Here is a 27404-nt window from a genome sequence, read left to right as displayed (position 1 = left end):
ATATTAGGATGATAGTGTTTCATCTTGTATCCGAAGTCTTGAATTCAATTCACCACTCTCCTACTATCGATGTATAAAAAGGTAACAATATTTCCCAAAATTCAATGAATTACTTAATGGAATATAAATACGGCTAAAGCTAGTTACTTGTTGCTCATTTGAAGACAAGGGCAATTAACAATGTAGATACAAACAAGCAGAACATAAAGATTGACACACTTCCATCGCTGCTGCTTTACTCTCTTCACTGGGGTCGTGGTACCCAAGACCAAGAGTAGTTGACCGCTCATTGCCATTGTCGTCCTCCCCAGCCGGCTCTTGGATTAATCTCCTCGGTTTTGGAGTTTATAAATCGTTGGTCTGGTCACTGCCTACCCAATCGCACGTAATCAACTTACAAGTTTCAACCTCTCGAATTGGTTTCCTCCAACCCTTCTCTTCTTTTTCTTTCAGCCGTATCAGTGAGCTCATTGCAGTTTCAGGTTAAGCGAAAGGTATTTCCTCAGCTTCTACATAGCTCAATTTATTTTTTGCCATTCTTTTAGTGGCCAAACAATATCCGCACACGTTTTTTTCTCCATATGTGCACCTCTTTCTTTATTTGCACACCTTCACAATTTGATGGGTAAAATTCCAGAGATTTAATTTACGTGTCAAATGGATAAGTTTCCCCTTGACTTTTTGATTTTCTTTGTGTTTCACATTTATCCTGGCTAGCTGCAGCCTCAAGTCTCAACTTAATTCTGCTGCTCAATTTTCATGCCTGAAGCTTTGGACCTGTGTAATTATGCTGAAAGCAGGCCGGGACACACTCAAACCAGGTGTATCTCGGTTACTCAAGCTATGTATAAATACAAATTTATCTAAAAGGGAAATTCAGTCGGTTTCCTAAAAAGCTGCACTTGATGCATTGCCCACCCAAATACACATATCCGGAGAAGTTTCAATAACAAGCCTTGTTGCAATTCGGCACCAGAAGGGGGAAAATGTTGATAGTCTCGAAAACTACCATATAAAGATTATTTTTCGGACGTCAACATACCATTCAAAAGGTAACGTGCAAATTTTTGAACCGAAAACGGATGGAATTATACCCTATAGGTGGCACATTGCAATAAAATTTTAATTGACATGGTAATGCAATTCAATATCTTCTATACCTGGATGACATGGAAACTGAATGCTCTTGTAATTGACAATTTATGGGCATTAATCTTGATTTATAGTTACCAGTAGATGGCCCTTTTCCAGCGTAGCCTTTGACTAATTAGAGTTCTTCTATTTAAACACCACATTTCATCTAAGTTCACCTTAGTACTTATGTGGCCTCGCTGTTTGCAATGGCTTTATGTGCGAATTCCGGTGCTAAGTATGTTGTGTCTATCATCTTTGTGACAATTCTGCGTTGGGACTTCTAGTTCCATTGGTGTGATGTGTGGTGGCCGTGTTAGGGTTTATAATTATTTATGTTTTGTGCAAATTATCTCCAGATCAAATAATTGGTTACTGAAGAATATGTACCTATATGGCACCTCTTGTAATTAGTCGTTCTTAGAATTCACCATTTACTTCTACCATCAAACGAATTGTAGCCTTTATATTTTTATTGAATTATTACTCATTAACATGTTAATATGGTTAAAGCTATAGTTGTTTGTTGCTCAATGCAAGACAAGGGCAGTTAACAATGTAACTATAAAACAAGCACAACATAGAGATTGACACACTTCCATTGACGCTGCTTTATTCTATTTTTTCGTGTTAGGCGACAAAAATCCTGCAACTTGGCCTCGTCCCAGCTGGCTCTTGGTTTTCCTCGGTATTTGAGTAAACTGCATATATACAAGCTGATTTTGCAGAATAGTAATGCCAAAAAATAATCCATATTAATTCCCTCCAACCCCTTTCTTCATCTGTTTCTCTCAGCCCTTCTGTGAGCTGAACAGTATATTCCTCACCTTCAAGTTAGCCGAGATGTATTTTCCTCGGTTTCTACTCCTACATCATTTTTCAATTTGGATCGATGTTATCTAGTATCCAATTTTTCCTCGGAGATTATTTGTCACCAATATTTTTTTTTTAAGAAGATACAGGTTCCAGCTTGAGAATTATTAGTAAAACTTCATATTTTTAATCTACATGTCAAAAAGATAAGCTTCTTCTTTCCGGCCCGCTTCGATTTTCTTTGTATTTCACATTTTTCATTGATTGCTGCAGCCGCAACTTAATTCATGCCATCAGATTTGGACTTATGTACTCATCATGCTGCAAGACGGCAGGGACAACTCTAACCAGGTAAATCTGCATATTACTAGAGTTATTAATTAACGGTCTGAGAACAGGAAGTTCAGTTTCGGTTTCAGAAAAGCTGCACACTTGATGGCTGGATTACCAACCCAAATACACATATCTTAAAACATTACAGTTACAGGCCTTGTTACAATTCGGCACAACGCGTGCCGCATATAATCATCCACTTTTTCATAAAAAAAAAGTTGCATTTTCTTGACCTTCGTATAATATTTTGTGAGGAATTTTCAGACGTCAAAATACCAATAAAAAAGTGGCACATTGCAACAAAATACTAATTGATGTGGAAATGTGATTCAATTTCATTTTCAGGTTGCCATCTTTGACATCATCATCTATATTGGATATATAACATTAGTATTGTACAATAAAACAATGAACATTGCACGGAAACTATCCATTTCTTTCTAAGAAGCGGATGAGTGCGAGCGCATTACAACTTTTCAAGATCATCCAAACAAATTAAAGTAGCCTTGTGGTCACTATTCATGGCTGCACGTTCAGTGATCAAGTACGCAATTATCTCGGTTTGTTTTGCATCCTTGTGGACTTGTCATGATGCAATAGACACACTGAAACCAGGGGACACTCTCAACTCCACAGGCTCCCTACTTTCGGCATCTGGATCGTTCACTATGAAGTTTGTTGAACTTGGTGGTTCCGATAACATTCTTCTTGCTATCCTGCGTGTTAGAAGTAAAGTAAACAGGGCATGGATTGCCAACCGAGACACACCTTTTTCATCCACTTCATCCCCACTTCTTACGTTGGACTTCAATAACGTGTTGAAAATTACCCGCCAAGATGGAGATCCTGTTGTCCTTTCAGCCGCTCCATATATTAATGACACTAGTATTAGTGTTGTGGCTACCCTTTTGGATTCCGGCAATTTTGTACTACAAGAAGTGAACTCCGCCAGCGGATCAACGATCCGTATTTGGTGGCAAAGTTTTGATTATCCATTGGACACATTTTTACCGGGCATGAAATTGGGTGTTGATCGTAGAAATGGCTTCTATTGGTCTCTTTCATCATGGGGATCTGCAAACAACCCCATGCCACCAGGGCCTTACAGCCTTTTTTGGGACACCAATGGACACCAACTGAATATAAAGCGAAATGATGTTGTGTATTGGACTAGCGGGGTGTTTGCAGATGGGAGATTTGAATTTATTTTCCCTGATGTGTCCAAGCAAAGGTACAATTTTAGCATTGTTTCAAATCAAGATGAAGACTACCTCACTTATACTAGTCGAAATGATCCTAGTGATCCTGAGCCAGAATGGGTGCTATTCACCAGGGGGGCACTTTTTGAGTTTGGCGCATCAGTTGCCATCATAGAAGCGCAGACCTGTGATGGTTATAATGTCATCGGAGGGTGCGTGAGGAGGGACAGGCCAAGTGGTTGTATTGGGGAAGCTGGTGATGATTTTCAACTGAAAAAGGGTTACTTCAAGGTAATCAACTCTAGTACTTCGAGACCCCCCAACTGGATTGGTAGTGGTAGTGAGGATTGTAAGGTTACTTGTTGGCAAGATTGTGACTGCCTTGGATTCGACTTTCCATCTGGTAATCCGACTACTGGTGCAGGATGCCGATTTTGGAGCGTGGACTGTGGATTCATTGAAGACTTTACTGCAAATACTAGTTTTGTTTTGCCGTCAGCAACGCAACTACCACAATCACCGGATTCACCACCTGTGGGAAAGATTGGTAAGCCTAGCTAGCTATGTACTAATCTTACTAAATATTGAACTTGGACTACATGTCATATCTCCTACAAGCACTTCACAGAATTATGAGACAATTAATCTGCACACAAATAACAAAAATCAACTAACTGGAAATCAAATGAGCTTTATGTATATCAAAAAGATGAATATCGAAAAAATGAATTTGGGTTATATTGAACGATACAAACTCAAATAAATATTCATCATGAATTTAGTTAGTTAAGTAGCTAGACAATTCGAGTGCTTTCTTGAAAAGTTCTTTTCCTATAGAAGCACATGTTAAGTGTTTCTCCATAAAGTGCTTATGGGTGGTAAAAGTGTTTTTTAAGTTTTTATGCTGAAAATATATAGTCACGAGCGATTTTGATTGTATCATAGTTATTATCTAGACTTTTTTACATAACAGGTCAATATGCCAATATTAAAGTATATATTCTTTATCAGTTCTTTCCCGTATATATAACAAATTAATTGATACTATCACTATATGCAGCACACAAATGGTTCTGGATTGGCATTTCTATTGGCGCTGCATTACTAGTAATGGGGTTCTGCTTCTTGGGCTTTCGCCTGAGAAGAATATATATGGTTTCAGCAGGTAAACATTTTAAACTTTCTGTAAACTTGTTAGATGTACATAATTTCACGTCTCTCACAATTGTTGTCCCTAATTTGAAATTTTAACTCGCATGCTAATCCAATTAGGGAAGAACTGGACAACTATTCGAAGAAAATTGCTTAACTTCATGGAATCGAAGAGACCTATAGGTCATGTTGTTGGGAATCAAAATGATCAGGAAAATATGAGATACCCTAATTTAAGCGTATTTACCTATGGATCGGTCTTGGAAGCCACAAGAAACTTCTCTGAAGAAAACAAGCTTGGACAAGGGGGCTTTGGACCTGTTTATTGGGTAAGGCTTTAAATAATCTCAAGAAAGTATCATATTTGTATTTGGAATTACTGAGACATGTTTATGGATTATGAATTTAGGGAAAATTGACGACGGGACAAGAAGTAGCTGTGAAGAGGCTTTCAAGATGTTCAGGCCAAGGCACAGAGGAGTTTAAGAATGAATTGATACTCATCTATGAACTCCAACACACCAACCTTGTTCGACTGTTTGGATTTTGTATTCACGAACACGAGAGGATGTTAATATACGAGTACATGCCAAACAAAAGCTTGGACTACTTTTTATTTGGTTGGGAATTACACTAGCTAGTTTAATATTAGATCTTCATTTCATTTATTCAGTTTCATTGGGAGTTCATAACATCCTCTCGTAACTTTAATCCTATCTTGGACAGATTCCATCAGACGTCGGCAACTAGATTGGAAAAGCCGTTTCAATATAATTGAAGGAATCACTCAAGGAATGCTTTACTTGCACAAATACTCGAGAACAAAAGTGATTCATAGAGATTTGAAAGCGGGTAACATACTACTTGACAAAAATATGAACCCCAAAATTGCAGATTTTGGTATGGCAAGGATTTTCACTCAGGAGCTTCAAGCAAATACGATGAGAATTGTCGGGACACAGTAAGTAAACAATAACATATATGAATACATTCGTATCATCACTTGTTTTTCTTTTGGTTGAGCAGCATGCATTAATGTACGTATATACAGATAATGTACTTAAGTTTTTCTTTTCTCATTTGGTACAGTGGTTATATGCCTCCAGAATATGTCATGGGAGGACACTTTTCTGTAAAATCTGATGTCTACAGCTATGGAGTGTTAATGCTTGAAATTATCAGTGGTAGGAAAAACAACAGCTTCTGCAATGAAGATCGTGTGCTCAACTTAGTAGGACATGTATGCCAAACAAATCACTGGAGTTAGTTTTTTTTTTTTTTCTACACACCCCTTTTCTTCCCGTCACACCCTTATTTATTTCTAGCCTTCAGATGATGAAATTGAGATTCCATCATAAAACCAATTGGCAATACAGAGAGTTGCCCATGACCACATAAGCACATAACAAATCTTGTCTCTCACTGATGTGGGATAAGTCTTCCTCATCACATTTCAACTCTCAACATGCCCCTGCACGTGCAGCCTTTTTTCAAGCTTACACGTGGATAACAAGTGAGCGACGCGTGAGCACATGTAGCCCTTGGGCTTTCACACGAGGGACAATCTGCTTTAATATCATGATGAAATTAGGGTTCTACCATAAAACCAATTAGCAATATGGAGAGTAGCCCAAGACCATATAAGCATATAGCAAATCTTGTCCTTCGCTGATGTGGGATAACTCTTCCTCACATTTCAACTCTCAACATCAGATTGAACAAATCAAAAGAAAATGAAGGGACAAAAAGTAAACAAAACAGGGGTCTGCAATAGGGGAAAAATAGTGTGCGGAAATCTTTATGTAAGTTATTTTTTCATTTTTTAAGGTGTGATATTCAATGATTTTAATTTTTTTCTCCAGGCCTGGGAGTTATGGAAAGAAGATCGAGGGAAAGAACTAATGGATCCAACACTAGTTGAAACATGTATTAGTCATCAAGTTTTAAGATGCGTCCAAGTAGGTCTACTGTGTGTGGAGGAAAAAGCAGCTGATCGGCCAACCATGCCAGAGCTGATATTCATGTTAACAAACGAAAGCATGCGGTTACCTGAACCAAAAAAACCAGCATTTTATTACGCAGAGAGAAATGTGGGTAATGCTGATATAGATAGAAGGGGACCACCACTGGATATAAACGGGTTGTCCATTTCCGAATTCATTGGACGTTGAAGGTATTGATTGTATCTGTTGTGCCTTACCAATACTGCAACAAAGCTTGTTTTTGGATGGCAAGAAAACGCAACTGTAATTTTATGGGTAGCCTTCTTCTTAAAAGTACGAGACCATATACAGTAATAAATCTTTTATGCAATTTCGAAGTTTTATATGCAATTAATGGCGATATACAATGTACAAACGTCTCAAGAATAACAATGTTGGAGTGGATTTAGAATTTTTTATTAGAAAAAATAGTATTCGGTCCGTAACTACTAGTATTCATTGGCTCTAGGGTTCCCTAGGAGAGAATATTAAAACAGTCGCTCGGCGACAATTCCTATTTCTATTCCGACGACGGCATAAAGGGTTTCTTGGTTACAAGTTCTCTGGTGTGGATAGTTTCGCTGTATGGTTTTTACGGAGGTGCGAGTTGCGGCGGCGCTTGTGTGGAATTTGGGCAAAAGGCTATTTAGTTTGGTTTGGTTTTCAATGGAGGACATGGTATCTAGCTTTTCGAAACGATTGGCCCTCATAGAGGAGGAGCAATAGGTTGTGGTAGTTGATAAGACAGAAGGTGTGCTATTGATGACAACTAGGGTTTTCCTGGTTGGAAAAATATTAATGAGGAGAACGTTGAATACTGAGAGATTCAAAAGACAGATGCAGTTTATTTGGCGGCCTAGGCTAGAGTTACAATCGTGGAACTGGACCAGCATTTGTTTTCCTTTGGGGTTCATATATATATATATATATATATGTGTGTGTGTGTGTGTGTGTGTATGATTGAGGTTTTGTACTCTAGGTATTTGCTTCTCTCTTTAAAATATTTTCTCTTTCTATGCATCTCTTTTAAAGTATTTCGTCTATTTCTCTTTTAAGCTTGTATTCCATAGTTAATTTTTCTACGTTTTAATTTATTTTGACCAATTTTCTGTACAATCATGTTGTTCTATAATTCTTCTAACTTTTCATAAAAGTCTCACATTTTAAACACTGAGGATTTTGGGGGGCTTTAGAGGATTTTATTATGTATTTTAGGCCATAATAAAACAATTCGAAGTAAACAATATGTAATACTGTTGTTGAGCCAATATTTTTGCCTATTATCACAAAACAGAAAAGAGTGTTGTTATCGACATTCTAGAAAGTCATCATAAACTTCTTCGTCTATATTTTTTTCACTATGTTTTTATAAGAAAAAAAGGACTGTGATGACATTTTTGGATTGGAAATATTATTTTCCAGTTAAAAAATGCGATTATACTGGTGTTGGAGCTCTTCTAAGAAACATGTTGGGCCGTTGTAGCTATTTAATTTGGCCCATAACCCAACTATAACAAGAAAGCCCAAAGCAGAATCCAACTCCGTAAACAAAAGAAAAACCCAAAACGCAGCGCCGTAACGATCATCAGAGGCTGGTGGGGTGTCCTCTCAGAAAAGAAAGAAGCAGCTCCCACACAGATAAACAAAACACAAAACACAGAAAGAAGGGAAAAGAGCGAGAGAGAGAGAGAGAGAGAGAGAGATACCGGAAGGAAGAGGAGAGAGCAATCGGAGAAGGAGAGCACACTGGCGTTGATCGTACGGTCCAGATCCACTGGTTTTCTGGATCCGACGACCCGAAGACATGGCTTCCAAAGGTCCAAGGTCCAAGCTTGATCATGAACCCAGACCTAAGCGCCAAAAGGTTAGCTTTCCGATATTATACGTCTGCATTTTTGCGAGATTTTAATTTTTATTGAGCTAGGAATGAATAAATAGTAGTTTTTTGTTTTGTTTTTATGCTTTTTTTTTTTTTTTTTTTTTGTAGTTTTGTAATCCTACTGTGGCTTAGCGTTGTTGAAGTTTGAAACTTGTGATTTTTTTGGTTAGAAATATATATATTTTTTTTCCTTTTTTTCTCGTTTTTTGTAGCAGTGTCTGGCTTGAAATTGTAGTTTTGAGTAATTTTAATTCATAAATTATTCACTTTTCTGGTAAATTATGGAGATTTTAACACGAAACTTGTATTTCGTGAGAATTTTGCTGGCGTGGGTATATCTTAGGAGAATTCTTTTTTGGAGATGTGTTAGTTGAGTGTATGCTTGGGTCGAGGCTAAAAGCATGGCCGGAGGAAGTTTGAGCTTTTGTTTTGTTTATTTCGTTTTGAGTAAACAACGTTCAGGATGCTATCTCAGGAACCAATGAGCTGAACGTATGCAAAAATGCTGCTGACGTTCGAGAATTTTTCCATATGTGCATTTCGTTCTTAAGCAATCATGTCTCAGTGATATATAAAAGTGTGTGCACCTAGAGTGGAGGTGGCCCGAACCCCCACTATTTTATGAACTCTCATTTTGTCTTGCAATTTTGAGATTATGGAAGTCCATGGAGTGAAAAGTTACAGTGGATGAATAAATTGAAGTAGAAAGCACTTTCTTTAATGGATTTGGCCTTGAAAAGTTATGACATAACCCTTGTTTAAAATAAAATAAACTTTTTATGACTCATAAGAAGTGTAGAGATGAGAAGAAATAATTTTTGTTGGCGTTAGTTCTGCGAAAGATACATTTCCCTAGTGTAGAATGTGCCAAACCAATTCGAGAATTTTGGGTTGTTGGATGTTTTGACATTGAGAGGAAACCCTTAAAGTGATCATTGTGCATTACAATGCTTATGATTGTTGTTCTGGAAAAATTTCAGACTAATATTGCAGCAAAGTGAAAGAATTTTCCAGGGGATAAGTAGTGCTAGGACAAAGTCTTCATTTTTGCGTTATGGTTCCGTTCTTCAATGGGAATATATTGAAGTATTATTACTACTACAAAGTGTGATAATGGGTTTGTTAATAGGACTTGAGATTAAAAGAATGCTTCTTGTGTTGAATTGTTGCAACAAGGGATCTTGAATACAAGGTTGTGAATTTTGTGTTCAAGGTTCAATAAAAATATTAGAGCTGACAAAATTTTGTTAAAATCCAAGTATTTTGTTTTACATGCATAACATGCACCTACATGTAATGGTCTTCTGTCTTCATGTTCCTTGGTGATGATAAACATTCCACATATTGAAAGCAGTCAGTAATTTGAATGTATTGCTGCAATCCTTCTGTTAATCCTTGACTCAGTTTATACAAACTTGACTGTGATAGGCCCTTGAAACTGCAAGTGAGCCTCGTCGGCCAAAAGCTCACTGGGATCATGTTTTGGAAGAGATGATATGGCTTTCAAAGGTAATTTATAGATATGCGCCTTTAAATTTTGGTATGATTGTGCTTTATTATCTTTAGAACAAGTATTATGTTGGAAAGTGTGAAATCTTCTCAATTAAGTTGAGAATATGAGATAAATGCTTTTGGTATTCCTTGCTTATGAAACTTGTTATTAGCAGGATTTCGAGTCAGAGAGAAAATGGAAATTAGCTCAGGCGAAGAAAGTTGCTTTAAGAGCCAGCAAGGGCATGCTAGATCAGGCTACAAGGGGAGAAAGGAAATTGAAGGTTCTGTTTTTTCCTAACTGAAGCGCAATGCATTATGCATACAAGTTTATCTCAGTTCTCATGTTACACAAAATTGGTTCATATAATTGCTCAAGCGTTTATTTTCCTTGCAACATTATGAATTTTAATTTAGGAGGAAGAGCAACGGCTAAAGAAGATTGCACTCAATATATCGAAGGATGTGAAGAAATTCTGGCTGAAAATAGAAAAGCTGGTAAGCTTATCTTTGCTAAGTCACCAACTTTAACAAAAAATTTATTTTCACTAGTTTATTGTCCTTATAGATAGGGCCCTGACTGTATATGCCTAATATTGTATTCTAGGTGCTTTACAAGCATCAGATGGAACTTGATGAGAAAAAGAAAAAGGCACTCGATAAGCAGCTTGAGTTCCTTCTAGGTCAAACTGAGAGGTGAAATTTTTTTTCGTGGTTAATTGATATGATCTTAGTTGTTGTTTTCTGTGCGCTGCATTTGATTTCTTGCTATTGTCCTGGTAAACTGAATGACACTTCTGCATGGAATTTCCAGGTACTCAACAATGTTGGCAGAAAATCTTGGGGACAGCTACAAGTCTGTTCAGCAATATCCTACCCAAGGTCAACCAAGTATCCAATTCAAAGAGATGGACAAAAATGATACTAACAAATCAACTGAATTGAATGCCGGTAAGTTGAAGGTTGTTATTTCATTGACGTTCTTCTCTTACCTAGAAAGTTATTTTACTTTTATCTTGAACTAAAATACTCTCACACGTTTTAAACAGAACCTGACACAGAAAGAGCAGACATTGACGTTGATGATGATGATTATGACGTACAGTCTGAAGATAGAACTGTGAGTCTTTCCTTTCCTTTTCTATTCTGTAAATATATGATGTTTCTTTTTAACTCAATTTGATGGGTATGCATTTACATGATAGTAAGGCCAATTATGCAAGGAACTATGTGCATATGCAGTGGATTACAATAATTCTTTCCATGATACTTGATGATGTTAAGGAAAAGTACGTCAGTCAACATTCTCCAATACTTTATAGTATTTTCATCTAAGTCAATGCCGCCCTTGGATCAGGGATGTCAGGCAAAGGTGAAAGAAGCGTAGTTGGTAATGTAGTTGACCACGAGTATAAGGTAATGCATAGATAAAGTCTACAGTTGAACTGACCAATTTGTCTGCTAACAGTGCAACTGTTTGCTGTCCGGGGAAGTTCTGTAATATCAAATGAAGCCTGGATAATCACATGGAAAAAAATTTCCATTGAATTTTGGAATAGAGTTCTGACTCCAATACTTAGTTTTCTGTATTTGCAACTTTTATATGAAGCCTCAGGTTCTGTTATTGTGAGTTTTATACTCTAAACATGCTATTTGGAGTATGTGTCTATCTGTAAAGTGTTATATTGCCTGTATGTCTACTGGAAAAATTTGTTGTCTACATTACCATGTTTGCAAAAACTGCTTTGCATTTGGAGAGTTAGACTCTTACCCCTTGTGGATTTGAAGGACGTTTTGATACTGCTCTTTATGTATTATTTCTATTCTTAACAGATGTTTTCCTGCATGATGATGCTGTTTTAGGAGGATGACGAGAACACTATTGAGGAAGACGAGGCTCTTTTTACTGAACAAGAAAGGAAGGAAGAGTTGGCTGCTTTACAGAATGAAGTAGATCTTCCACTTGGGGAGCTACTCAAACAATATCCTACGGAGAAAGGTGAATGGTTATAACTTTTTGCTCAACTATACTTTATTTAATTATGAGAGGCAGTTTGTATGTTCTAAGTATGGGTCTGGAACTTTTAGCATAATTTTCTACAGGATGATAGCTAGGTTTCAAAAATTCGCAGTTGGAAGATGCGGGTTATGCTTTTCTTCTTACCTGCTTTAGGCATGTATCTAAGTGTAATTATTTCCACATTGTTCAGATTCCTCTCCAATTAGCCAAATATTTTGGTCCTGGAAGAGCTATGAGCCAGTTGGGATGGCTTTTCCAGTAGTTTTTCTTCTCTAACACTATGAATTTTATTCGTGTCGTGTGCATAGTGTTAGAGTCACAGAGTTGTGCTCAATATATAGTAGATTTGGTATATCATTGATGGGATCTATTCCCCTGTCTCTTGTATGCTAAATGAGCTCCTTTGAATTAATGGCATTTTTATAAATCTTATCTGACAGATGGACTTTCGGTTAGCCCAGAAAGTAGTACAGAAAAGGGTGAAGATGCTACAGAAATGATATCAGGAGACGATGGAGCAGAAATGACCTCAGTAGAGGAAGAGCATGGGATGTCTCCCGGTAAGAATTGGGATGGTGCAGAACTGATCTCGTTGGGGAAAAAGGATGATATGTCTCCAGGGAAGGATGAAGGTGGCAAAGAAATGACTTTGGTGGAGGAGGAGCGTGTTAAACAGGATGAAGATGGCACAAAAATGACCTCAGTTGGAGAAGAGAAGGGTATGTGTTCAGAAAAGGTTGAAGATGCCGCAGAAATAACCTCCGTGGGGGAGGAACCTGGTAGGTGTAGCAGTTAATGTATTTTGTTATCGAGTGAAACTTATGATCATGTCTGAAGAGGTGAGTGTTCAATTATACTGCAGGTGAAAAAAGCGATCTTTTTGTGTCCGATATAACTGAGAAAATCAACTCAGATGTTGTCACTGGTCGTCGTTGTGTAAGTTGTATGTGTTTGTGGTTGTGATGCTGAATTGTGCAGTTTATGAATGGTTGGCATGATAGCTGTTTTCTATTTACAGGTGCAAAGTAACGGCGGTTTGTCCATTTCAGAAAGCCATTTATCAGAGATTGAGATAAATGAAGATAAAAATCATTCAGAAGCGCCTGTACAGCTTGCCAAAGGACAGATGCGATATGATTTTAACGATGAACATGTGAGAGTGCTATTTTTAGGTTTTCATTTTGTTCTTCTTCCTTTTACAATGATAGCATATGTTCAGCAACATTGCTTTTGCATCATGGTGTTTATCTACCTTGATGTCTGGTGAACTCGTTTAGCTCTGGTTTGTCCTAGCATGGTAGTTTTTAAAACCAATTATTTTATTTCAGACTTGTTAGATTAAATTGTGGATATATATGTGTTAATATAAAACTATTTGTGTGTGTATATGTATGTATGTATTTATCTATATATACATATACCTTGAATTTATATGTTCCAACTTTCAGATTCTCCAAATTCAGATTTAGTTCCCTTCCTTTCATTTAAAATATCTTTAAATTTTTTTTCTTTCTGCAAAAAATAAAAATAAAAATTAGAGGGTTATTGCTCACTCTTCTTTCTAAATTATGTAGGAAGATGGTGACTTCATTCTTGCTGCTGGAGAAGAACAGGTGGGAATTACTTTATGTTCTCACTAATTTAAAGTCCTGGTCTTTTTCCTGATTTAAGTAGCTATTGTTTGTTACTTGCCCACTCAACCATCGTAGATGCCTTTTTATACTGTTTTTATAAACTTGAGTTTTTTGCAACCTCTAGGTATATTCTGGTTGATTATTAATATAGCGTAATTGTGTTAATCTGTGTTAGTTCAGTAGTTGGAAATAGGTTTTGAAGTGGTTGAATTTTGTTGCCAATAGCCTTTGTTTTATTGATCTGAATTTGATGCCCAGGATGATGAGACAACCTTATCAGAGGAGGAGGAACTGGAAAAAGCAGATACCAATGACCGCATGGATGAGGTTAGGAGCTAGTCTATGTACCTTTCATGTGTACCCTTATACTTTAGGCATATTGGTAGAAACACTAAATGGTTTGGCCTAAGTTGTTGATTGTTTGAATGGTTTTTTGCCATCTTTCAGATTGCCTTACTGCAGAAGGAGAGTGAAGTTCCTTTACAGGAACTGCTTGCAAGGTATAAAAAGGTATGCTTTATTGTATACTTCGGCTTGTAGGTTGAGTGATTCACATCATATATGATTTTTGTTCTATTATCAACCTGTTTTCAGGATTTAAACAGTGATGAAGTTGCAGATGGTGAATCTGAATATGGCTCTGCTTTATCAGAGGATTTTGTGGATTCTTCATCTCTTGAAGATGTTGAACCAAAGCAAGATGATTATATGGATGAAGATGTTGACTCTGGTGAACACCAGCCAGCTCTTGATTCTCCTACTGAAGAACACAGTGAAAGTATAACTAAGATTTCAGAAGGGGGAAAAGACAGTGAAAACAGACTTGAGGATGCGGCTGCTGCCGCTAGATCTGCACAGCCAACTGGAAACACCTTCTCCACAACCAATGTCCGCACAAAGTTCCCCTTTCTTCTTAAGTTCCCTCTACGTGAGTATCAGCATATTGGCTTGGATTGGCTTGTAACGATGTATGAGAAAAGACTGAATGGGATTCTAGCCGACGAGATGGGGCTTGGGAAGACAATCATGACAATTGCTTTGCTTGCACACCTAGCATGTGAAAAGGGAATATGGGGTCCTCATCTTATTGTGGTCCCAACTAGTGTAATGCTTAATTGGGAGACTGAGTTTCTTAAATGGTGTCCAGCTTTCAAAATCCTAACTTATTTTGGAAGTGCTAAAGAGCGCAAGTTGAAAAGGCAAGGCTGGTTGAAACCAAACTCATTTCATATATGCATAACAACATACAGACTGGTTATTCAAGATTCAAAAGTTTTCAAGCGTAAGAAGTGGAAGTACTTGATTTTAGATGAAGCCCATCTGATTAAAAATTGGAAGTCTCAGAGGTGGCAGACTCTTTTGAACTTCAATTCCAAACGGCGCATTTTGTTAACTGGTACTCCTCTACAAAATGATCTCATGGAACTTTGGTCTCTAATGCATTTCTTGATGCCCCATGTATTTCAGTCTCATCAGGAATTCAAGGATTGGTTCTCTAATCCAATATCAGGGATGGTTGAGGGGCAAGAAAGAGTAAATAAAGAAGTTCTTGATCGTCTGCATAATGTTCTTCGTCCATTCATTCTCCGTCGTTTAAAACGAGATGTGGAGAAGCAGCTTCCTATGAAACATGAGCATGTCATATACTGTAGACTCTCCAAGAGGCAGCGTAACTTGTATGAAGACTTCATTGCTAGCTCCGAAACACAAGCAACTCTTGCAAGTGCAAATTTTTTTGGAATGATAAGTATTATAATGCAACTTCGTAAAGTATGCAATCATCCCGACTTATTTGAAGGTCGTCCAATTGTCAGTTCCTATGATATGGGGGGTATTTACACACAATTGAGTTCTTCAGTATGTTCAATTCTTTTACCTGGACCCTTTTCTGCAGTAGACCTTAAGGGTTTAGGGTTTTTACTTACTCATTTAGATTTTACAATGAATTCTTGGGAGAGTGATGAAGTTAAAGCTCTTGCTACGCCATCAAATTCAATCAAGGAGCGTGTAGAACTGATTAATCTTGAAGATATTGGTGGACTTAAACATCGCAAGAAGTTGCATGGTACCAATATTTTTGAAGACATTCATAAGGCAATTATGGAGGAGAGACTAAGACAAGCAAAGGAACATGCTGCAGCTATTGCATGGTGGAATTCCTTGAGGTGCAACAGGAAACCCATATACTCAACAAGCCTAAGGGAACTTGTTACAGTAAGACATCCTGTTTTTGATATTCATCGTCACAAGGCTAATCCTATATCCTACATGCACTCCTCAAAGCTTGCTGATATAGTCCTTTCACCAGTGGAGCGCTTCCAGGAAACGATTGACCTGGTTGAAAGCTTCTTGTTTGCAATCCCCGCCGCACGAGCGCCACCACCTGTATGCTGGTGCAATAAGTCTGTAAGTTCTGTGTTTCTGCATCCAGCTTATAAGCAGAAATGCTCTGAATACTTGTCACCACTTTTATCACCGTTCAGACCTGCAATTGTTCGAAGGCAAGTATATTTTCCTGACAGGCGACTTATACAATTTGACTGTGGTAAATTGCAAGAGCTTGCAGTTTTACTTAGAAAACTAAAGTCAGAAGGTCACAGAGCACTAATATTCACTCAGATGACCAAGATGCTTGATACCTTGGAGGCTTTCATCAATCTGTATGGTTACACATATATGCGTTTAGATGGATCCACTCCGCCAGAGGAGAGGCAGACTTTAATGCAGCGGTTTAACACGAATCCAAAAATTTTTCTTTTCATATTGTCAACCCGTAGTGGGGGTGTGGGTATTAACCTAGTTGGGGCAGACACTGTTATCTTTTATGATAGTGACTGGAATCCTGCTATGGACCAACAAGCTCAAGATCGATGCCACCGTATTGGACAGACACGTGAAGTAAATATTTATCGGTTGATCAGTCAGAGTACCATTGAAGAAAATATCCTGAAGAAGGCAAATCAGAAGCGTGCACTTGATGATCTAGTTATACAGAGTGGGGGCTACAACACTGAATTCTTCAAAAAGCTTGACCCTGTGGAGCTTTTCTCTGGTCTTAGGGCACTTCCCGTGAAGAATATGCAAAAGGAGAAAAATCACAACGCAACTGAGGTTTCTCTGTCTAATGCTGATCTTGAAGCTGCTCTAAAGCATGCAGAAGATGAAGCTGATTACATGGCATTAAAGAAAGTTGAGCAGGAAGAAGCTGTGGACAACCAAGAATTTACAGAAGAAGCCATTGTGAGATTGGAAGATGATGAATTAGTAAATGAGGACGATGTGAAGATTGATGAACCTGCAGATCGGGGTGGATGCGTGGCGTCTTCAAGCAAAGAAAATGGGGGTGATCCTAATGAAGGAAGAGCTCATACTGTTGCTTGTAGAGAAGATGATGTGGACATGATGGCTGATGTCAAACAGATGGCTGCGGCTGCTGCAGCTGCAGGACAAGAAATCTCATCATTTGGCAATCAATTACGTCCGATAGATAGGTATGCAATTCGCTTTCTAGAATTGTGGGACCCAATTATAGACAAGAAAGCAGTGGAATCTCAGGCTAGGTTTGAGGAGACAGAATGGGAACTGGACCGCATTGAAAAATACAAGGAGGAAATGGAAGCTGAGATTGATGAAGATGAGGAACCTCTTGTATATGAAAGTACGTACCCTTGTATTCTTTGCATTGTTTGTTAAGTTACCTTGAGGCATATCGTAACCTTAAATATATCCAACTCTATGGTTTGTCATGTGTGTTACTTCATGATAAAATCGTGTGACCTTCACTCCACATCTTACCTCAATTTGCCAAATTAAGTTTGCGTTAGACATCAAACTGAGTTGGAACATGAAAGAGTTTTTATTTTCTTTAAGCTATAATGATTTCTCCCGTCTCTTACAATAAAATTGTTTCCACCTGACATCATCTTTTTGCCTACATGGCTCTTGTTTTTCAATTTGTCCCTTAACTGTATTACATATTGTCATGATATGGTATCTGGTATCTGCAAATCAATTTCTGCAATTATTTGGGACATGGTGGTCATTGACGTAGTTTGAGAAATTCAAACTACTAATATGTTATATTGCCATGTATGCGTGTTGCAACTTTAGACTAAACTCGTGTATTTTGTACTTAGCATGGGATGCTGATTTTGCAACTGAGGCATATCGGCAGCAGGTTGAGGCTTTAGCTCAAATTCAGGTCAGTGGGATAGTTTTTGTGCTGCATATTGTAGTGTCTATGTAATAATTAATGTGCAAACTTTTTTCAGTTAGAGGAACTGGAATACGAAGCTAAACTGAAGGAAGATGAAGCAGAGGAAAATGGTGATTCTATGAAGTAAGCTGACGGACTCAATATTTTTCCTGATAGTAGTTGGTTCAAATTAATTCTCTTTTCCCATCAACTCATTCAGATATAGTAAAAAGAATCGTATCAGGTGCAATAGGTTGAGAAAAAATGAATTGATGTTTTTCTCTCTCCCTCCCCCATCCCCCTTTCTCAGAAAAAAGTCCTGTAGCTGGCACCCAATATGTATATGTTACAAGATCCCCTCCTGCACATACATACACACAACACAAGCATCTGTACTGGTGTCTAGAATAGCAATTAAGATATTCAAGTTTTACGAATATCCAAACTGTCAACTGAAGAAATAAGAGCACTTTGGCTCTGAAATACCATATTAAATTTGGGAACCTCTGAATGTAGCTATTGAAACCTTTTTCTTTTTAAGTTGAAGCTTCTCTAATTAATTAGTTGTATAATATTCCAGGAATGAGATGCCAATTGATCCTAAACCAAAGACTAAGAAGAAATCGAAGAAAGCCAAATTTAAATCTCTGAAGAAACAGGTCTCTAGCTTCTGAACTGAAACCTTTGAAAGGAGAGCTACAAGCCGAACCTATGTCCATAGATGAAGACTCTCTCTCTCATGAGATGGTTACCTATTCCGATACGGAATCACCACGTTCAAGCGTGCAGAGAAAACGTAAGAAAGCTGAAGTCATACCAGTCGGCGAAGAGAAGAGTTCAAAGAAGAAGTCTAAGAAGCTCAAGAAGTCTACTCTTGAAATATGTCCTACGGAGCTTGATACTAACCTCACTACTATGGATCATGATGAAGTTACAGAGTCAAAACCATGTGAGAGTATGGTTGAGTTTGATCATAAGCCAGCTAGCAGAAGCAAAATGGGAGGGAAAATTTCTATCACTTCCATGCCTGTAAAGCGAATTCTACTAATTAAACCAGAGAAGCTAAAGAAGGGGAACATTTGGTCTAGAGACTGTATTCCATCACCAGATTTTTGGTTGTCACAGGAGGATGCTATGTTATGTGCTGTTGTACATGAGTATGGTCCTCATTGGAGCTTGGTTAGTGACGTGCTTTATGGAATGACCGCTGGTGGGTTTTATAGGGGAAGATATCGCCATCCCATCCATTGCTGTGAGAGATTTAGGGAACTCATCCAAAGATATGTTTTGTCTACACCGGACAATCCTAACTATGAAAAAGTTAACAATATAGGATCTGGAAAGGCTCTTCTAAAAGTGACAGAGGTACAAATGGTTTTTATTTTACTTTTTTATATATACTGAACTGCATATGTTTTGTCGACCTCATAATCACTTATATCACTGGACTTAGTGAACTATTGTGCATTAAAATTGGTACGGTTATCATTTACTAAAGCATTGCGCAAGGAAAAACCAGTAATCATCTAATTATCTTTCTTATGTGCCAGGATAATATTCGAATGTTATTAAACGTTGCCGCTGACCAGCCCAATACAGAGTTCCTCATTCAGAAACACTTCACTGCCTTGCTTTCAGCTATCTGGAAGGTGACATCCCACAAAGACCGCCGAAAAAATCTCCCATCTTCCCAGAATGGTTTATATTTTGGGGGAAGCATTTTCAGCCCTTCCAACCAAAAGTCTCAAACTCCCATGATGGAACGTACAGAAAGAATGAAATTGACCAATTTCGGACACGGTACCAAGTTGGTAGCGGCTGCACTGAATGATGCCAGCAACAGACAGGGTACCAAGTTGGTACCAGCTGCACTTAATGATGCCAGCAGCAGGCGTGACAATGACACAGTCTTTCGTCCAAACCTGGGGAAAGATTCTTCAATTGAATCAGAACGGTTGGATATAACTCTGGAATTTCAGGGAGCAAAAGATGACACAATGGATGAATTGCCATCTGTTTTAAATTTATCAATATCTGATTCTGACCATTTTCCATGGCTAAATAAAGCTACTGAAGATCATCATCTTAGGAAATCAAGCAATGTAAATTTGGCTGAGAACCGTTTCAGGTAAGGTCTCTTGCAACATGATTCCAAAACGATTGCTGAATGCAAAATAAATGTGTATCTGATGTCAAAATTACGTAAGTGTGGGGAGTTCTGGGTTTTGGGAGGTTGCTAATAAATGTCATGTCTCTTTTCAGGACCGCAACAAGAACTTGCAATGAAGATGCCATGGGATGGGCCTCATCGGTATTCCCGACAAATGATATCAGGTCTCGGTCAATGTCAAAGTTACCGACCACGGGAAAGCACAAACTTGTCTTCTCCGATTCCGTTAGACCTTCCAAATCGAAGATCAGAAAAAGTTCAGTGGAGCATGGTGAGATGCGTAACTTCGTTTCCGAGCAGGTACTCCCACCTTTCCCAATGGCTGCACCCCTGAATCCAAATCCGAGGTTTGACCTGAACGCCCCCATCGATGAGGATGCTGGAATTTATGATTTGGAAAGCAATTCCTTTTCTTGCCTTGACGAGTCTTTGCTGGAAATGGAAACCTTTGGAGTTCTGCCACATGATTACGTTCCTGGCTTGATTGGAGGCCTCGATGATGAACAATTGCCAGAATATACCGACATTGGGTAAGCTCTGAGAGCTGGAGCCACAAGTTTTGGTATTGAAAGACGTTGATGGATACCGGCCATCGGATTTGGGATTATAGATTTTTTGCTCCCTCCCATCAGACGCGGTGGACTATAAAGCAAATGACATTTGGGGAGCTAGGACTTTTACCCTTTTGAGATGGAGAGGGAGTGTTTTGGCACGTCTTGCTGTCATATGCAGAAATCGATCATTCTGCTCGAAGAATGGAAGCCAGGATCGGAGGAAACAAATTGTGACACAATTTTTGTAGTCGAACTTTTCACTGGCAGATTTTTGAATTTGTTTAGGGCTTCTATTGAGACGTCTGTACGGGCATATTTACTCCGTTAGAAGTAGCAAATGAAATTACTCTCTCTCTCTCTCTCTCGCCCCCCCCCTTGTTCAAAGAGTTGAATTAGACGTGAATTAGACGTAACAAAAATAATCAAATCATATGTTTTATTCCTAGAGTGTAGCATGATAACTTTAGTGTGCAATGACTTTTCTTTTGGCTAAATTATATTTTTGACCATATTTAGCTCGATTTCTTCTTCCTAATCAATCAACAAGTGTAGTCGATGGGAAGTGCTTAATAAGACATCAACCACGGAGTCGTTGCAGTCGTAGCTCCCAGGCGGTATAGGAACCCAGAAATTGTTGTTTCAGTAACTTTCTTTTTATGACGTAGAAGGTCTCAAGTTCGAATCATTTTGTCCATTATCATGACAAGAACTTAGGACCTCACCACATTGTTTGTCCCTATCTTTTCAATACTCCGTAGTATTGCAACTGGAAATTTGGATTCCAAATAAGAGAAATGATAGAAAATGATGATATTAAATAACTGAAAACCTAAATCAACAATGTTTATCAAACTTCCAAAAAGATTGTGGGACAAATGTTCAACATCATCCCTCAGTCAAGAAAATGTTGAGCATGATATGTTACATAAAAAGATTAAAAATTTCATTGCCGGTCCTCTAGTTACTTGTTGCCTTCGTCAAACAACAGAAGGTAAGCAAGTATTCGGTGGCACCTTGTTGAATCGAGGTACATAGTTACCGAAAAGCAAAAAATTCTCTCGAGAACAAAACTTGGCATTGGAGGGGAATCAATCTCTAGATTTTTTGAACTTCTTCGACTTTCCTCCGGACTTTCCTCCTCCTTTGTGACCTAAGTACTTGTCAATATCCTCCTCCTCACCATTGTTTCCCCCCTTCCTCTTCTTGCCTCCGCTCTCTTTAATTTTCTGGAGATGTCAAATGTAGAACACGTTGAGCACTATATCTATTCAATGGGATACATACCCCGTAAATGAAACAAAATCCTTGAGATTGATATGTAAACAAAAATCAAAAACATCAACTTGGGAAGAACAGTACCATCTGGGCTAGTCTTTTGGCCTGTCCGACACGTTCCAACAGTAGCAAGACTTCCTCTTCTTGAGCAGAAAATTCGGGTAACTTTTTGCCTGAACAGTAACCAATTGTAAGCGTAAAAAACACTCGTTTCGATATCCCACCAGACAAGCATGGGAAACTATAGCTTACCGATAAGCTTCTCTATCTGTATATACCACTCCAACTCATACTGGTTCACTAGAGAGATTGCAACTCCAGATCGTCCAGCACGAGCAGTCCTTCCAACTCTATGGATGTAATCCTGTGATTCATAATAGTTAGCAAACAATGGCATAAAAAAAGAAAAAAAGAATAGCACAGTTCTTCAAATAATATATCCCCTAAACAGAACTAAAATATATCATTTTTCTTCTTCCTCTTTTTATCTTTTTATTCCTTGAGTAGGTACGCTTACAGGTTAAGCAAGCATGCTTTCTGCAAAGCATTACAAGTATTATATAGAAAGAGACGAGGGACGCAGGGGAGGCAAGGGAAGCCATTCTGTATCACTGACTAGTAATGAAGTCTTCACGTACTAATTGTCGTCCACTACCACTAATTAACTTTATGACAAACATTTCGGGGTCGTACTGGTAAAAACTGTGCAATGCAGTCCATAACAATATTGGGTTTTAGATGGAACAAAAATGCAACAAATATTGTAAGACCCAAATAGTAAATAGCAAGCCTAACCTTAGAATTTGTGGGAATGTCATAATTAATAACCATATCCACTGATGGAATATCCAATCCTCTACTAGCCACATCAGTGCAGATAAGTACATTACATTCTCCAGCCTTGAACATATTTAAGGCTCCAAGCCTTTTTGACTGCCAGAAATAATACATGAACAAGGTTAGAGAAAACCTTGAAATATAAGCCAAACAATGTGCTTCAAATGAAATTAGTAAATTCAAGAGTACTTAATTTGATGTTATATACCTGGCTCATGTGACCACTAATTGGGATGGCCCTTATGCCAAGATTTCGAAGCATCAAAGCCAAAACTTGTGTTGCATCGCATGTGCGGGTGAATACCATAGTTGTACACTGAGACTTCTCTGTCAGAATATATACAAGATAGCAATCCTGTGATCACAATAACTGTGAATTTATAAGCAAGAGAGACAGACATTAACAAAAACAAAGGCATAAAATGCTAGGAACTTCGTGAATGAACGAATGCATGTCATGATTACATCTTCAAACTGTGTCCGGATCTTGCACCAAATATTTGATGTGCCTCATTTATGGTGCATACCATGTATTATGGTATTTCATAATTCACCAACGAATCCAACAATTCATCTATAATTATAATATTGTCATGCATGCCTTTCCGCTCCCCAGGCACACATGCTTCAAATCATACCTTCACTCCAGGATGTCCCCCAGATATATTAACCAATTCAGAAGCTATTATAGCCCAAGTTAAACCTACTGGTCTTGACATTTCTTTATTATCTATAACCCTATATACTAATACAGATCAATGTTTTAAGAGAAAAAGGCATAACATCAGGCATTGTATTTCTTTTCTATTTATAAAGAAACTAATTTGCAGTTGCACAAGAGAAATCACAAGTTACTGGATCTGGCTTCACAAACAACCAGGAAATAAAAGCTCAAAGCAATTAAAAAAATGCTTTCCCAAACTGCTGAATGACAACTATAATAGAAGGATCTTCTTTCCTAATCAAAATGTTGACCAAAATATCTTCGTGATAATTCACATATGTACTTTTATTGGAAACTATTAGCAGCAGTCCGTGCCATAATATTATCTGTATATGACTCATGAGCAACATGACATGTCCTGATTATCTAACTGAGTAGACGAATAACACTGGATTAAAAATCATATGAGGAGAAAAATAGCAAGACAGCGAAAACCTTGTACTTGGCTGGCAGAAAACGATACTGCTGCTTTAGCGTGTCAACCGTCGAATACTTAGACGCTACTTCAATCTGAGATAAGTCAAGAAATGCAGTTGTTTTAATACTGGAAGAAAAAAATGAATTGTGCAGAATGAACATGGTCCAGCAAACACTTTCATCATACCTTCACAGGGTTCCTTAGGCAAGCCCTTTGCAGCTTCCGAACCTGCAATGTTACAAGCACAATTCTATTAGCTGATGAATAACTTTTGGAATATATAAGGTTCAGAAGGCAAGCCTCCGTCATATACAACTCATCTGTTTCCTATGTGTTGCACTCCAATGCAACACCAGCACAATCTAATTGGTGCCTTTCAAGGACTGAAACTAGATACATTGTTAACTACTAAACTAAGGCCAGCTCAACCCAAAAACCTAAAGGCTCGTTTGGCAAGTACTTTTAAATGACTGAAAGTGCTTTCTGCTAAAAGCAGCAGTTATGAGCTTCTTGCTGGCAGCACTTCAAGGGCTTTTGCAGAATTAACTTGCATTTTTACTAAGGTTTGGTTCCAAAAATATTTTATCTAAAAGCGATTTCAGTCGTTTAAAAGCACTTGCCAAACGAGCCCTAATATTACAAGCATTAGGAATCTGCTTCCATAATCTGTACTCTATATAAATTATGAGAAGCACCGATCGTCTCTGCTAAGAAGCATGAAGGAAGTACAAGAACACTTGAAGTACAAAATGCAACCTCATATAACTGTAACAGCAGCATAAAAGAATTTTTCTTCATTTGCAGGCTTCTTAACATTCCTTTTGTTTTTTATCTTTCCAATAAAGTAGTGAAATTACATATATTCCTTTTATTTGCTGGTGACATAAGTCCAACTAAAAAATTGATTTATGGTACTTGACGTGCAGAGAAGTCATGACACAAAACTAAAACAATTGCAGCAATACAAACACTTCCATAGATGCTTTAAATTAGTTAGACATGTACCTTTTTAGTCATAGTAGCAGAGAATAAGTATGTCCTCCGATCACGAGGGATTTCATTCAGAATTTCATCAATTGACTTTTCAAAGTCCTCATTAAGCAACCTGTCAGCCTCATCTAAAACCTGCTCCATTGGATATAAGAGACTCAGAGTATTTCTAACCAAGTCTCAGTCATGGGACAGTTGAGGTTATATCACACACAAGTACAAATTGTTCTAGATGATCGTATAAGATAATGTTGCTAGTCTAATGGATGGGAAAGAAGATGCAAGAAATATTCTCAAAAAATGTATGACGGCAAACGTTGTTCTATGTTTAACAAATTTAACTAACTAAAAACAAATGATAGACCAAAACAAAATATATTTCATGTTTCTTATTAAATCTAAATCATTTTTTCAATGATCTTTTCATTATGTAATCCCATGTTCGTCTTGGCTGACCTCTTGATCTTTTTGTTCTTACTTTTACTAGTCTTGCCTCTGCCAACAACTACATCTAGTGGTCTACATTTTATATGCCCAAACCACTCTAACCCATTTCTAAGTTGTTATTCAAAGAAACAACTGAACAGATGACATAACAAAAATAATTCCTACCAAAAATTTCAACGTGCGAAGAGAAAATCCTTTTGTGTTGGATAGATGATCCATGAGGCGTCCAGGTGTTGCAACCTGCAAGAGAATACCTATTCTTTTAGAAAAAGTTGACATGAAACCCAAAGGCATTTCTACAAAATTGTTACATAAGCTATCGGTTAAGTAAAATAACAACTTACAACAACATGTGGCCGCTTTGCAAGATTGATAGATTGTTGCACCATGTCCACTCCTCCAACAAGCTAAAACAATTAGGTAAAGCACTAAGTAGCATTGAAAATGTTTAGAATAGTTAAATCAATAAAAAGCTTCAATTAACAACTTCAGAGGTTGTTAGCTTCCAGAGCATTAGAAAAGATAACGTCTCTGTACTTTACAGGCCTACATAAAGCACCAACACATTGACACTATAAATTGTTCAAAAACATTCGTCCTAAATATGAAACAAAACTGTAACAAACAACAAAAGAAGCTACTGGTATATTTTCATTAGTTTTCACCTTTTAAAAACTGTAACAATTTACATTTTCATCAAATTACCACGACACTACATACACAAAAGAACAAAGCTCATACAATGCATAACATGCACTATGCCAAGCTAGTAAACTAAAAACATCAATTGCTCACCACTGCACACTTGACGCCAATCTCGGACCCCAAAGCTTCAAACTGCTCGGCGATCTGAATTGCAAGCTCTCTGCAGCACACCCAAATGAATTTCAACAATACAAAACAACAACAAATTTTGTTTTTTGAGACATTTATCTTCCTATAAACATATACTTCAAGTCGCTTAACTGACCTCGTTGGAGACAGAACGCAAGCGAAAAAGGATTGTGGAGTCTTTATTAGTTCTTGCAGTATAGGAAGCGCGAATGCACCGGTTTTACCCGAACCCGTTTGTGCAAGTGCGATCAAGTCCTTTCCTTTATACCCAAAAAATCATATATACAATCAGTAGCCAAATATATATAAAATCTATCTGTAAATGCAAAGCAAGCTCAAATTTTATTGATAGAAAAACTGAAGCAAATGCAATGAGAGAGCGACCGGACCTTCGAGGGCGGCAGGCATGGATTCGACTTGAATTGGGGTAGGGATTGTCCAGCCCAATTTCTCACAAGCATCCACCAATTCGTCGCATATCCCCAAATTCTTAAACGTCGTCGTCGTCGCCGTCGTTGTCGCCGCCTCCTTCTCTTCGTCGGTAGCCGCCATGCTGTCTCGGTGCCGGATTTGTACTTCGAAGCAGAAACAGCAGCGTATTAATGTCAGCTGAAGCTGTAGGTGTATGGCGCGAGAGGTTGAAGTCTACGGGACTCGGCCGTTAGGGTTTTTCGTTTTTCTTGCGTCAGTCTCTGCCTCTGGTGCGTGAGGGTTTAAGCCGACAAATAACATGGAGATTATATTATGTCTACTTACAATTTTACCCCTGATAATTTATTCATTTAGCCTTAATTTACTTTCTATTTTTATCTTTCAAATTCAAAAAGAAGTGATTTTTTTTTGTTTCCAAAAAATAAATAAAAAAGTAATTTTTACACACTTATTATTTATTATTTTTGTATCAAATAAAATAAACAAATTAACAACTAAACAAAATAAAATTGAATATGTTAGAATACAATTAAACTTTTTAGCAATTTGTAGTGATCGATTAAAAGCTTGTGTATCGATTTAGTAATATGTAATAACATTAATTTGCAAAATAGTCCATTGATTTATGCAAAGTTTAGAAATTCTTATCGAGCTTCAGTAATCAATACTTAACAATACGCACAAGAGTAGTGTTATGTATAGACCTATTTTTGTGTTTTTATTTTTGTTGTCAGTCAATAGATTTGTGTCAAGGGATGGCAAATTGGCAATAAAACCACCCGAAGAAAGATGCTTGTTACAAAAAGTAAAATTTGAGAAAGAGTAAGATTGGGCTGGACAAAAACTGGGCCAAAATCCATCATTGGGCTAGATAAAAGCTGGGCCAAAATCCAT

General features: G+C 37.7%; 3 protein-coding genes across 3 annotated transcripts; 2 read left to right on the top strand and 1 right to left on the bottom strand.

Annotated features, from left to right (window-relative positions):
• Window positions 1-188: 188 nt before the first annotated feature.
• Window positions 189-7469, top strand: LOC103933766 (G-type lectin S-receptor-like serine/threonine-protein kinase At1g67520). The gene is made up of 11 exons (XM_048573727.1): window positions 189-494; window positions 718-1052; window positions 1766-1819; window positions 2218-2295; window positions 2623-4023; window positions 4519-4641; window positions 4749-4957; window positions 5038-5248; window positions 5355-5589; window positions 5718-5868; window positions 6491-7469. Exons 5-11 carry the CDS (start codon window positions 2799-2801, stop codon window positions 6797-6799), a joined length of 2463 nt encoding a protein of 820 aa, XP_048429684.1. The 5' UTR covers window positions 189-494; window positions 718-1052; window positions 1766-1819; window positions 2218-2295; window positions 2623-2798; the 3' UTR covers window positions 6800-7469.
• Window positions 7470-8226: 757 nt separating this feature from the next.
• LOC103933744 (protein PHOTOPERIOD-INDEPENDENT EARLY FLOWERING 1) lies at window positions 8227-20904 on the top strand. Its single transcript, XM_009343432.3, is given in 21 exon segments — window positions 8227-8474; window positions 9918-9998; window positions 10157-10264; window positions 10398-10478; window positions 10588-10676; window positions 10795-10931; window positions 11030-11100; window positions 11844-11979; window positions 12441-12779; window positions 12863-12936; window positions 13019-13153; window positions 13575-13613; window positions 13893-13961; window positions 14082-14144; window positions 14229-17292; window positions 17771-17835; window positions 17906-17973; window positions 18410-18485; window positions 18487-19194; window positions 19380-19957; window positions 20092-20904. Coding segments are annotated over 21 exon segments (6483 nt in total). The 5' UTR covers window positions 8227-8414; the 3' UTR covers window positions 20534-20904.
• A 435-nt stretch (window positions 20905-21339) lies between these two features.
• Window positions 21340-26798, bottom strand: LOC103933746 (DEAD-box ATP-dependent RNA helicase 10). Its single transcript, XM_009343434.3, has 13 exons — window positions 26468-26798; window positions 26215-26338; window positions 26040-26109; window positions 25589-25651; window positions 25410-25484; window positions 24813-24932; window positions 23994-24035; window positions 23825-23899; window positions 22874-23020; window positions 22624-22761; window positions 22081-22192; window positions 21913-22001; window positions 21340-21779 (listed from the first exon to the last, which is right to left on the bottom strand). The coding sequence occupies exons 1-13, from the start codon at window positions 26628-26630 to the stop codon at window positions 21642-21644; spliced, it is 1356 nt and encodes a 451-aa protein (XP_009341709.2). The 5' UTR covers window positions 26631-26798; the 3' UTR covers window positions 21340-21641.
• Window positions 26799-27404: the final 606 nt, after the last annotated feature.

Source organism: the organism of the source record quoted next, unplaced genomic scaffold (genome assembly GCF_019419815.1).
Source record: "Pyrus x bretschneideri cultivar Hongxiangsu unplaced genomic scaffold, Pyrus_bretschneideri_v1 Contig7, whole genome shotgun sequence".
NCBI lineage: Eukaryota > Viridiplantae > Streptophyta > Magnoliopsida > Rosales > Rosaceae > Pyrus > Pyrus x bretschneideri.
Note: the sequence above shows the minus strand (reverse complement) of the source record. Positions and strands in the feature narration are given on the sequence as shown.

What these genes read in the sequence shown, in the direction of transcription:
- LOC103933746 (XM_009343434.3), bottom strand. Translation starts at nt 26,630, where the DNA reads ATGGCGGCTACCGACGAAGAGAAGGAGGCGGCGACAACGACGGCGACG. An exon ending in CAAAGCGGCCACATGTTGTT is followed by an intron (nt 25,485 to 25,588) that starts GTAAGTTGTTAT and finishes ATTCTCTTGCAG; the next exon opens with GTTGCAACACCTGGACGCCT. An exon ending in TTCTGCCAGCCAAGTACAAG is followed by an intron (nt 23,021 to 23,824) that starts GTTTTCGCTGTC and finishes TTGTGATCACAG; the next exon opens with GATTGCTATCTTGTATATAT.
- LOC103933766 (XM_048573727.1), top strand. Translation starts at nt 2,799, where the DNA reads ATGGCTGCACGTTCAGTGATCAAGTACGCAATTATCTCGGTTTGTTTT. An exon ending in CTTGGACTACTTTTTATTTG is followed by an intron (nt 5,249 to 5,354) that starts GTTGGGAATTAC and finishes TATCTTGGACAG; the next exon opens with ATTCCATCAGACGTCGGCAA. An exon ending in TGCTCAACTTAGTAGGACAT is followed by an intron (nt 5,869 to 6,490) that starts GTATGCCAAACA and finishes TTTTTTCTCCAG; the next exon opens with GCCTGGGAGTTATGGAAAGA.